General features: G+C 61.5%; 1 protein-coding gene across 5 annotated transcripts in view; it reads right to left on the reverse strand.

Annotated features, from left to right (window-relative positions):
* The window catches only part of STK11 (serine/threonine kinase 11), an 18324-nt gene extending 9212 nt beyond the window's left edge, over positions 1 to 9112 (reverse strand). For 2 of the 5 annotated variants that reach the window (XM_059060345.2, XM_067033239.1), the window contains exon 1: positions 8116 to 8490. In XM_059060345.2, coding sequence (XP_058916328.1) covers positions 8116 to 8405 — 290 coding nt within the window. In that variant the 5' untranslated portion in view covers positions 8406 to 8490. Of the gene's footprint in view, positions 1 to 232; positions 317 to 8115 lie in introns of all 5 variants that reach the window. The other 3 variants (XR_010840495.1, XM_059060347.2, XM_059060346.2) reach the window with 3 other exon arrangements.
* Positions 9113 to 11839: the final 2727 nt, after the last annotated feature.

Consider the following 11839-nt stretch of genomic DNA (forward strand, 5'->3'; position numbering starts at 1 on the left):
CGCCACAGGCCAGGGCGCACAGCCCCCCAAACAGAAGCCAGGAAAGCATCCCCGCTCCAGGGACCAAGCTGACGGCAGGGCCCCAGCTCCACGTGAGAACAGGAGGTCTAAGTGGAGAACCAGCCCGCATCCTGCAGTGCCCCCCGCCGTGGGCACTCGCTGGAGAGGGGCCCCGGGCCCGGGGTCGGCGGCGCTCAGGGAACACCTGGCACCCCGAGCCCCAAAAGGATATATCTTCTGCTTCTCCTCGTTGTACAGCACGTCCACCAGCTGGATAACGTTTTTGTGCCGTAACCTCCTCAGCAGCTGGATTTCCCTGAAGACAGAGAACGGAGGCATCAGCCAAGCCCCGCGGCCCGGCAGTGCCACCGGCCCCCAGAAACCGTGCAGAGGGCAGCACCGGAGTGAGCAGCTCCACACAGGGGCAGCTGGTCCCGGGCAGGTCCCCGAGCCCAGCAACACGACCAGGCCCCGTCCCCGCGTTTTAACTGAAGACGCAGAGAGCACAGCGAAGGCCGCGCGGGGGCAGCAGGAGAGGGCGCGGAGCTGGGGCTCCAGCCAGGTCCCCGCATCCCCCCACGGCCTCCTCCCTCTGGGACTGAAGCCCAGGCTCCCGCCGCTGTCAGGGCGGCTCCATGAGGACTCCCTGCAGGAGCCGGGGGCGGGCAGCTCCGCAGAAGGCTGAACAGTCGCCAGCTGACCCAGCACCTCCAACCAGGGACCGTGCCCGGGAGGACCGAGAGCACGGCGGCCCGGTCACACGTGCTCGTGGCGGCACCATCCACGGGAGCCCAAGGGCGGGTACAACTCCCGTGTCCCTCCACACGTGGCAACACCGCTCAGCCGTGCCAAGGCAGAAACGCTGCCACTCGCTACCGCGTGGACGGACCCCGAGGACACGACGCTCAGTGAAGAGAAACAAGACACAGAAGGACACACAGTGTGTGATTCCACTGATGGGAAACGTCCAGAACAGGCAGATCCAGAGAGTCAGAGAGTGGGTTCCTGGTTGTCAGGGGCTGGAGATGGGATGCGGTGACTGCTGATGGGGACGGGACTTCCTTTGGGGTAACAGAATATTCTGGAACTAGACAAAGATGAGAGTTGCTACGAAGATACTAAATGTCACCGAATTCCATGGTATGTGAATAATACGTCAATAAAGATTTTTTAAAGTCCTCACCAGGAAGCCCAAGCGTGACACGTAAAACTAGCCGCACAGGTGAGGGGTCCCCAACGTCACGAGACCCGAGTCGCATGCCTCCCGCTGTCCACATTCTATGAAGAGGTGGCCTATTCCAGGAAGCCGTTCCTGACCGCACCCCACCCTCGCACAGCACGGACCCTGTGCCTTCAACACGGTCCTCCTCCCCTGCAGACGCCCCGGCCCGGCACTCGCGCAGCCTCTGAAGGGAGGGCGCCCCGGACACGGCATTTGTGTGTAGCGCCCTCTCCCCAGACCCATCGCACAGGAGGCCACCGACTTGCTGGAGGAAACACACCTTTACAGCTGCTTCCCGTGAGCTCACTGCCCCCCTGCCCCCCACCCCACTCCCACCCGCACCAGAGGGCTGTGGGGCGCAGCAGTAACTCTGCCCTCATCCCCCCATCAATCCACGCTTATCCCTAACCACCTGCCTCTGAGGTCTGGGATGCTGCACACGTTCCAAGCCACACCTGAGTAGGAGGGAGGGAAGGAGACTCACGGGGGGCGGGGGGGGAGGCACCCTGGTTTACGCCGCCTGACCTCTGGAATTTATCCTGGCGTCCGGTGTGAGCAGGGATCGCGCTCGATGCTCCCCCAAATGAATGACACACCGTAGCCCCGCCTCAGGACGGAGACGTCAGGGCGGGCTGGGCTCCGTGGGGTGTGGAGCAGCATCCCTGACCTCCACCCCTTTGACGCCAGGAGCCCCCCTCCCTCATCGCGACAGCCACACACGTCCCCAGGTATCGGCAGGTGTCCCTGGGGCAGGACAGCCCAGGTGAGAGAACTGCCATAAAGGACCAGGGACACCCTGGGGTGTGGGGAGCAGACCCCGTACCACCCCTTCTGGCCTGTGAGCCCCTCCGGACCTCTGGCAAGTGCTCCCTGAACCTTCCCAGCTTGGCCCCTGTGGGTCAGGCCCCGGGCGGGTGGGCGCCCTGTCCGTGGGGGCTTGGGTGCCCCATGACGCTCCGGGTCCACCACCACTTGTCAGGGAGCGGCCCTGTGCCCCCAGGCGTCCTTCCCCCCCTCGCCCAGATCACCCCACAGCTCCGACTCCTGGCCTTGCCTGCTGCCGGCTCTCCAGGGCCAAAGCTCGGCTCTGGTGACTCAAGGACCCTCCCCCGCAGGCAAGTCCCCTCCCTCTCTACCTGACAGTCGAGGGCGGGAGGCCGCACGGCACAGCAGCCTCTGTCATGACGGTGGTGACCAGGCCTTTGGGGTCCCTGCCAGGACTGAGCACAGAACTCCTCCTCGCAGGGGTCCCAGGGGCAGGTGCAGAGCCGTCTCCCCTCAGAGACCAGCGTTTGGCACCTGCCGTCCACCCAGCCAGCCAAGTACCTGCCGAGCTACCTGGCCAGAGCCGCCACGGGGTCTGCGGCCCAGAGGGGAAGGTTGTCACGTGGGGAGCAAGCTGTCGCAAGCTGCAAGCTGGGGGGGCTGAGGGAGGGCCCAGTGCAGACTCTGACCCCGCGCCAGCCTCCTCGCCAGCGCCCCCACCAGCCTCCCCGGGAAGCCGGCTCCGGGCACTCTCCCTCTCCTCTCCATCCAGAGGCGCTACCTGGGCTAACTAAACCGCACGTGTGGACACCTGGAAGCCCTCCGTACCTGGAGCCAATCCACGGCCACCACCTGGAGCGCTTACAGCCAGGCTTCAAGCAGCGTCTGCCGACCCGAGTGTGAGAACCCGCCTGAATGCAGACGCCAGCTGCCAACAACACGCGTGGCAGCTCCGGGAGGGGGGCCCGCGGCTAGTCCAGGGGCCCCGGGGAGCTCACCCCAGGCCTTCCAAGGCGAGGACAAGCCCCACTGCTCTGCCTTCCGTGCCGCGAGACACCTGGGCCTGGAACCATCCTCCGGGCCGCGCCTCCCCATCCGCCCACTGCCTTTGGGGCGAACTTCTGTGCCGGAGGAGGCAGACGGCAGCACCCCTCCCTCCACAAATAAACAGCTCACCCCCTACTCCGACGCCGACAAAGCCAGCCCTGAAGGGAGGTCCCCGGGCCGTGGGTGCGTCGAGCGCTCACGTGGTCAGTTAACTGTGATGAAAACCTCCTGAAGAAAGACGTGTAAGCCCCATTATGGATACCAGGGAAGTGGCTACAGTGTCCAGCTCCTCCAAGAGAGGAGAACTAGGGCCACAGGCGGCATGGGGACGCGCGCTCCGAGCGGGTAAAAGGGGAGTGCGGAAGGACCCCCGAGACATTCACTGCAGAGACCGGGCCGGAGAGGGGCCGCTACACCTTCTCTGAGTTCTCCATCTCCTACGAGGCACACCACCAACAGGAAAAAAAGAAAAGCAGCATTTAAAGAAAGAGGAAAAGCCAGGCGCTCAGCCAGGATGCAGGAAGTAAAGTGACCGGAAGCCGAGCCTTGCGGCCCGGTCGCAGCCGCTCAGGGCGGGTGTCACGGGGACCGGCCTGGAGTGCCGCCCGAGCAGAGCGGACTGCTGGGGACAGACCCGCTGACCACCCACGGGAGAAGCAGACGAGCCCCTGGCGCTCACAGAGTGATGGAAAGGAGCTGTCACCGCGGGTGCGCATCCCAGAGCCACCGGGGACGCAGCCACCTCACTCCCTCCGGACGGGGATGGGGACAGGGACGGGTCCACGGAGAGCAGGGAGGGGACGATGGCAGCCCTGGACGAGGGACACTGAGCGAGACCCCCCTCACCCCTCGGCCTCTCTGCTGGTGCTTCTAGTCACGTGGCAAGAGGCCATCGGGGATCCGGGAGAAAGGCTAAAATGGGGAGACATTCGCTAAAAGTGAAGTTCGACACAAACACTCGCTCACGCAGCTTCCCAGAAGCACAATTCCCGACGGGCACCAAGTGGGGACAACCCGAACGTCCACTGACGGGTGAATGGATACACCACGTCCCTCCACACCCGGGAACGTCAGCCCTGACCCTCGCTACCACGTGGACGGACCCTGAGAACGCGACGCTCAGGGAGAGAAGCCAGACACACAAGGACACACAGTCTGTGATTCCACTGACGGGAAACGTCCAGGACAGGCAGATCCATAGAGACAGGGAGTGGGTTCCTGGTTGTCAGGGGCTGGGGAGCGGGTGCTGATGGGGGTGGGGTTCCCGCTGAGGGGATGGGACGTCCTGGAATTAGAGGCTATGGTTGCACACTGTGAAAATACTAAATGACACTAAGGTACCTGCTAATAGTTGAACTTTATGTCACGTAAATTATGTCTCCTTAAAGCCGTTGAAAGAACAAATCGCCACGCAGCGCGAGGTCAGCGTGGGATACAGGGCAGCTCTGCTGTGATTCCCAACAACTCCTGAGTGAGGAGCCAGCGCCCCCATCCCCGCACCCCGGCCTGGGGTGTATCCCGATGGCCCCCAGCTCCCACTGCATCTCAGTCACCCCCTTGGCCAGGGAAGGACCAGACAGGGAGGCCGCGAGGACGCTCAGTGCAGGGCGCCTAAGTGGACCAGCCACGCCCTATCGCTGCCAGCCTGGCCTCACGGCAGAATCCTTCCCAATGGGGGGTGGGGGGCAGGTGCCCCAGCAGATGCCAGGACCTGGCAGAGGCCACTCAGGATGGGGAAGAAGGCCAGCGAAGTCCAGGCTCTGCTGCACGTGCTAAAATCCCAACCACTCCCCGCCCCCAGGTTCCAGTACCTGCCAGTCACCGCTGGCCCGGCTGAGGGAGGCCCAGCCTAGAGACTGGTGCCGGCCTGCTGGGCCCCAGCCACATGGGCAGGGACGCCGACGAAGGAGGCTGGCGGGGCCCTGAGCTGCCCAGCGCCGGCCCCACACGGCTCACCAAGCACCAGCACCCGGCACACACTGGGTACAGACCCTGACCTGCCCTCACACAGACGGGCCGTGGGGCACACAGACTGCCCTGGCCGCGGTACACTTCTAAACAGCTGATGAAAGCCCACGAAGGACAGTATCTTGGGACAGGTGAGAATCCCACGAGCGGGGCCCATCTGCCACCCGCCCTCCCCGGAGGGCTGAGTCAGAGGGGCGTGTGCCCACCCTCTGTATGGGTGCTAAACCCCATGGCTGCCTCCGGCCAGGGAGGCGCCAGCGCAGCTTTGTTGCCAACCGGGAAAGCAAGCAGGTACAGCTTACTGTTGAAAATGATCCTTAGGGGAGTTTAATTTTTCATTAAAAAGTACTTGGATAAGTAACGAAAACATGCTAAAGAAAGGCTCAAAAGGAGTGTGGCAGAAGCGTCAGTATTAAAACAACGAGTAATTTCTGTCTTACTTCCTGGTGGTTTTCGGAACTTTAGTGTTTTACAACAAGAGCAAATTAGTCTTTGTGAGCAAGAGGGGGACAAGCACAGACCCACAGCAGCCCTCCCGGGAGGAGCCACAAGAGGGGAGGACCTCCTTTAACACAAAGTGTATTCTTTAAGGAAAAGCTTCCCATCCCAACTGGAGACGGAGGACTGGACTCCTGAGGCTTGTCTGGAAAATTCTGGACGCTTCACTCCAACAGAAGAGTCTGGAGTTGAGTTCATTAAGTCTCTCCAAGACAAAAGAGCCTTTTTTCCCTGCAGCCGCCTGGCGGCAAGGCTGACCCAGAAGCCCGGCTCTCTGGGCCGGGAAGTGGACAGCCAGCCGTTGCTTGAGCCCCGGGCCTCACCTCCTCTGGCCTCCAACCCGGGGCTCTCTGCCAGGACTCAGGACAAGGGGACAGGGTGCCTCCGAGCAGGGCGCGCCCCCTCACAGCGCCCAAGGAAGGAGGCGCAGTGGGTTCTAACCCACAGCCGCACACCCAGCAGGTCCTCACGCCACACTCTGCAGACGGCAGGCGGCCGCACAGGGCCAGTGCTGCGCTCCAAGGGGCCTCAGAGAGGTGAAGACCTGCGCTTCTAGGGCTAAGCTGGGGGAGCCGGCCCTGCAGCTGCAACACCTCGCGTTGACTGCCGGGCCGGCTGTGGACCGCCAGCCACTCTGCCTCCCGGGCCTCAGTTTCCCCTCGGGCTCTCCTGACGGACACTGTGTCTCCACAGCCCCTGGGACCGCGGCTGGCCGCTTAGGAAACGAGGACTGGGAGCCGGCGCGCTGCGGCCCTCCGGTGGGGCGGCAGAACACGAGGGTACTCTTTGGGTGGCGAACACACGTCCCCTAACTTGACCTTGGGCATGTGCATTTGCATGTGGGGAGGGCCTTTATCACGTGTACGTCACGCTTTGGCAGAAGTGGGCGCTCGACGCCTCCTCGCGTCTGCGGATGTTCTGGGACCCTCCCAGCTCTGCTGCCCCCAGTCCACGCCCCTGGACGCGTGTACTCCCTGAAGCCCCAGGGATGGCCAGCAGGGTGGGCTTGGGCGACTCTAGCCAGACAGATCAGTTGGGGCTGGAAACCAGCCTTGGCCTCTTGGGGACGGACTCTGGGAACCCCTCCTACCTCGGGGTGCTACTCCCAAGAGGCTGGGGCCTGGGGTGCCACGGCAGCCCAGCATAAAGCACCGGCACCAGAACACCTCCACAGACCCAGGCTGACCTCAGGCGGAGGAAAGGTGCATCCAGGCTGCAAAAGCACAGCACCCCGTTCCCCGGACAGATCCAGGGATGAGGCCTAAGAGGAGCCAGGAGGACGAGGACCAGCCCTGGAGAGCAGGGGGGTGCGGAGGGGGCCCAACCCGGAGCAGCAGCCAACTGGCATCCTGAGGGCCACGTCTCCCCAACGCGCTTCTGACTTAATGAGAAAATGTGACTTAGAAGCACGGAGTGGGGATCTGAACAGAGGTGTGGCCTTGCTTGGCCCACAGGAGGGCACCCGCTGTCCCCTGGCCTGTCTCCCCAGGACACCGGTGGCCCCTGTCCCACCCCCACCCTGCAGGTAAGAGATGCGCACAGAGAACTGAACAACCGGCCCTGGGCGCCCGGCCCCACCTTCGCCGGGGGTCCACAGCTGGTGCACTGACCACAGCCAATCAGGTGTCAGCACCCTGCTCCCCGACCTGACCACCCTAGGCACCCCAGAGCAGGCGAGAACAGCTGGGCAGCGCTGTCACACTGCGCGAGAGCAGGGCGGCCGGGAGGAGGGAATGAGAGCGGATCCGGGAGCAGCACTCCCAGTACTGGCCAAGGTCACCAGCCAGTCCCGCTGCCGCCTGGCCCGTGAGATAAACCCCTCGGCTCGGGCAGGGCAGGGTCCCCCCAAGCAGCAGCGATAAGGAAGGGTGGCCCCTCCTGAAACCAGCAAGAGGGATGGAGGTAGGGCTCCCACCGTCCTGGCGGCGGGGGGGTGGGGTGGAATGCGGGGGTCTGCACACAGACCCCACCATCTCTGGGATGTCAACGGGCAGACGGGCGCCTGAAAAAATCCGTGTAAAAAGTTTGCGGGGACACAAGTCGATCCCCTTCTCAAAAGTCACCGGGCCCGCGAGTCGCCAAAGTGTCCTGTGTTACATCCCAGGAAAGTGAGAAAGGGCGAAGTTCCCCCCTGCTGACTGATAAGCCGGTGCAAACAATTATTTTTGGCAACCGCACGGTCCCCCTCCGACAGGATAAACAAACCGCGTGTCCCCGGCCCTAGTAAGAGCCGCACGCTGCGCGGAAACCTGCTGCCGGCGGCGGGCAGGCCCCTTTCAGAGCCCAACTGCTTGCAGCCAAACCAACGCCGGCCGCTTCCGCCGGGCACCTCAGCCCTCGGACAGCTGGGAGGGCAGAGGGGATGAGGGGCGCCCCCTTCCGAGGAGGGTTCCACATCGGCCGAGAGCACAGGACGCCCAATCGCGACAAGCGAGCCTGACTTCACCAAAGTACCCTACCGAGTTGCCCACGACCTTCCCCGGCTGGTCGGCTCAGGTGCTTAAGAAAAGAGAGGAAGGAAGGAAGAAAGCGAGAAATGGAGGGAGAAGAAAGGGAGGAAAGAACGAGGGGGCCGCCCAGCGGACCGCGCCCCCACCCAGGAAGCCCGCACTTACTTCTTTACGTTGGCCTCCCCGTTGGGGATCCTCCGCAACTTCTTCTTCTTGAGAATTTTGACGGCTCTCCGGCACAGCGTCTCCGAGTCCAGCACCTCCTTCACCTTGCCGTACGACCCCTCCCCGAGCAGGTCCCCCATCAGGTACTTGCCGATGAGCTTGGCCCGCTTGCGGCGGGGCTGGTAGATGACCTCGGTGGAGTCGATGCGGTGGATGAACGTGTCCATCCCCACCGACATCAGCTCGCCCTCTGTAAACATGCCCAGCTGCTGCGGGTCCGCCAACTCCATCCTAGACCCCAGGCCTCCGACTCGCGCCGGCGGTCCCTTATCCCCTTTATGAGCTTCGCGGTGGGCGGTTCTTCCGTTTGTTCCCCCCCCCTCCAAAAAAAATTCCCTTCTCCAAAAATAAAAGTCAACAAATCTCAAATAAAGGAAAAAAAGAAAAAAAAAAAGGAAAACCCTTCTTGGAAAAGAAACGATTGTACTGAACGTGAGTTCAAGAGGCGCGCCTGGTCCAGAGTCCGGGCAACCGGGCGTGCGCAGCGTCCCAAGTTTGGGGGCCGCCCGGCCTCGCAGCTTCGAGGCGGGCCGGCGCGTCCACGGGGGCCCTCGAGAGGCCGGTGGGGTCGGGAAGTGCTAGGTCATCCTCCAGGGACTTTAGACCCTCGAACGAACACGGACGCGGCAGGGTCGAGTCTTCTCCGCGCCGTCCATTACCAGCGGCCCATGGCGCGCGCCGGGGACCCCGCACAGGCCGGCCCCGGGACCCCCAGAGCTGGGCAGGCGAGCTTAGCCGGGGGCCAGGCGCGCCGCTCGGGGGCGTCTCCCGCCGGCCTCGCCGTCCGGGGAGCCCGAGAAGCCGGCAGGTGCGTGTCCTGAGCGCGCGGGGCACCTCCGTCCGGCCCAGCCGGCTCCCGCCAGCGCCGGGGCTGCTCGGGGCCCGCCGGCCGCAGGGAACGAGCCCCGTCTGAGCTGCCCACTGCCCGGGCGCCCGCACACCGGCCCGGGACCCCGAGCGGCCGCGCGGGCCCGGCGGGCGCCCCTCCCCAAACGGCAGCCCGCACTCGCTCTCTGCCCGAACGCCGTCGGCCGCGGGGCGCGCGGGGCTCCGGGCAGCCGAGGCGGCGCAGGCCGCAGGCCCCGGGTCGGGGTTCCGGAGACCGCCGGAGCCCGGGCGGCGCGTCCCCCGCCGCGGCCGCCGCGCGCGTGGAGCAGGCGGGGCGGCGCGGGGACCCAGCCCATGCAAGGCGGCCGCACTGCCGGCCGGCTCCCGCCGCCGCTGCCGCCGCGCCCCGCCTCACTCGCGGGGGCCCCGGGCCGCCTCCCCCCTCCCCGCCCGACACGCCGCCGCCATCTTGTTTACCTCCTCCCCCGCCCTGGGCCGCCGCGCCGCCGCACGCCCGCCTCGGGCCCGCCCCTCGCGGCACCGACGTGCACGCCCGTTGGCCGAGCCGGCCGGCCCCACCCCCACAGCGGGCCCCGCCGCCGCCTCCCATTGGGCCGTTTGGACCCAGGCGGGCGCCCGAGCGGGGATTGGCTCAAGCCCGGCCGCGCCCCAGGGGTGGATACTCCTTGCTCATTGGTCCGCGGGGGCGCCCGTCAAGGGGAGGGGGCGGGAAACAGGCTCGGGGAGGCGAGGCCTCGGCGCTGACCTGGGAGGGGTTGGGGCCTGGGGTCGGAGGTCGCGAGTGCCAACGGCGTCCTCAGAACCGGTGGGGTCAGGGTGCAGCTTACTTGGCCGGGACGCGGATCGGGAACCCTAGTGGGTCCCTGCCAGGGCTTCTCCCCCGAAACCCCGTTTGAGGCGAGGTCAAGGGTCAAAAAGTAGCCGAAAGTGGCCAATTCGAGGCAAAAAGCCTTTATTAAGAATCTCCTCGCCCAGATGGGGAGAGAAGTACGCTGGGCGGAGTATGCCCAAAGAAACTCACGGGCTAAAACTCAGAACCCAGCTGGGATGGTTCCAGCAAAGTGCTTTGGATGAAAAACAGAGTTGGCAAAATACTACGGCTTAATGAAGCTGAAAATACCTCCAGGCCTGTGTTGTTGTTGTTGTTGTTTTTAACCTTTCTGTTTTTTATCACTAGATTCTTACTTTGCCGGAACAAACTGCTTGTCTTGAGTGGAAACGTTGGGAGCTGACACCATCGGATTTGAGCTCATGGTTGGGGGTTCTGAGCCCGACACCTGTGAACTACCTAAACCTATGTGCAAAATTGAGTGTGCCCATGTACTTGTTCTTGGGGACATCCGTGAGTTTCATCAGATTCTCAAATGACCCACAGAAGAGGGATTGCTGTGGCTTTGGGGGTGGGGGCCACAAGTCACACCAACATACCAGCAAGTCCTAATCAGAACATGTGGATTAGCCCGAGATTTCTAAATCATAAAGATCAGGGCAGAAACCACTGAAACAGAATAGAAAAAGAATAGCGAAAATTGATGCAGCCAAAAGATTGGTCTTTGAAAAGATCAAAACAATTGATAAAACTCTAGCCAGACTGACCAAGAAAAAAGGATGACCAGTATCAGGAATTAAAGAAGGGATATCACTACAGACCTTACAGATATTACAAGAATTAGATATAGGAACAACTCTATGCCCATGAAGTCAACATGAAATGGACTGACACCTGAAAAGTCACTAAAATGAAAGCTTACTCAAGAAGAAATAGGTAATTTACATCGTTTTATATCTATTAGAGAAATTAAATCTGTAGGGAAAAACATTTCTTTTTTTGGCTGCACGGCTTGCAAGATCTTAGTTCCCCCATCAGGGACTGAACCCAGGCGCATAGCAGTGAAAGCAGAGTCCTAACCACTGGACTGCCAGGGAATTCCTGGGAAAAACCTTTCAACAAAGACAATTAAGGCCCAGATGGTTTCATTCGTGAATGTCCATCAAATATTTTAGGAAGAAATAACATTGGTTTTTAGCAATCTCTTCCAGAAAACTGGAGAAGAAGGAACATTGCCCAACTCAAATTCCTTTTGGTATTTTCTATGTTTTTGACTGCTGGCTTATGCCCAACTTTCTTGGAATCTGGGGTATTTGATAATTTTGGCATCTGTAAGCCTCACTCTCCTTCACTCCATCCCTCTCCTGATGTTCAGGACTCATGGAAGGGACTCGGGAAATGTTTGGTGACCGTTGCAGAAAGAGTCCATGAAGGTGAATCTCAGCTCAGAGGCCACCTTTTCTGAGAAGTCCTCCTGATCATTCCCTTGAATGTAACCCCTTTCCAGTTTGATTTTCTTCTTAACACTTGTCACCAGCAGAAATTGTCTCATTTATGTATTCCGTTACCCGTTTTTCTTCGGTGTCTGGAACCACACCGGGAGCTCTCTGAGGCAGAGGCTGGGCATGTCTTGGCCACTGCTTCATCCTCGGCAGTTTGAGCTCTGCTGTCCAGTACGGCAGCCAGTGGCCTCCTGTAACGTGGCTACTGGAATTGAGATGTGCTGTGGGTGTAACCGCACACTGGATTTTGAAGCCTTAACGTGAAAACATGTTAACATATGCATATGTACATATATATGTGTGTGTATATATATATATATATCTTAATAACTGTAATGTGAAAACACCCGATAACTTACATTGATTACATGTTGAAATGATACATTTTGGATATGTTAGGTTAAAATAAATGTTATTGAAATGAATCACTTCAGGGAATTGCCTGGCAGTACAGTGGTTAGGACTCCACACTTGCACTGCTGGG

Source organism: Kogia breviceps, chromosome 4, assembly GCF_026419965.1.
Source record: "Kogia breviceps isolate mKogBre1 chromosome 4, mKogBre1 haplotype 1, whole genome shotgun sequence".
NCBI lineage: Eukaryota > Metazoa > Chordata > Mammalia > Artiodactyla > Physeteridae > Kogia > Kogia breviceps.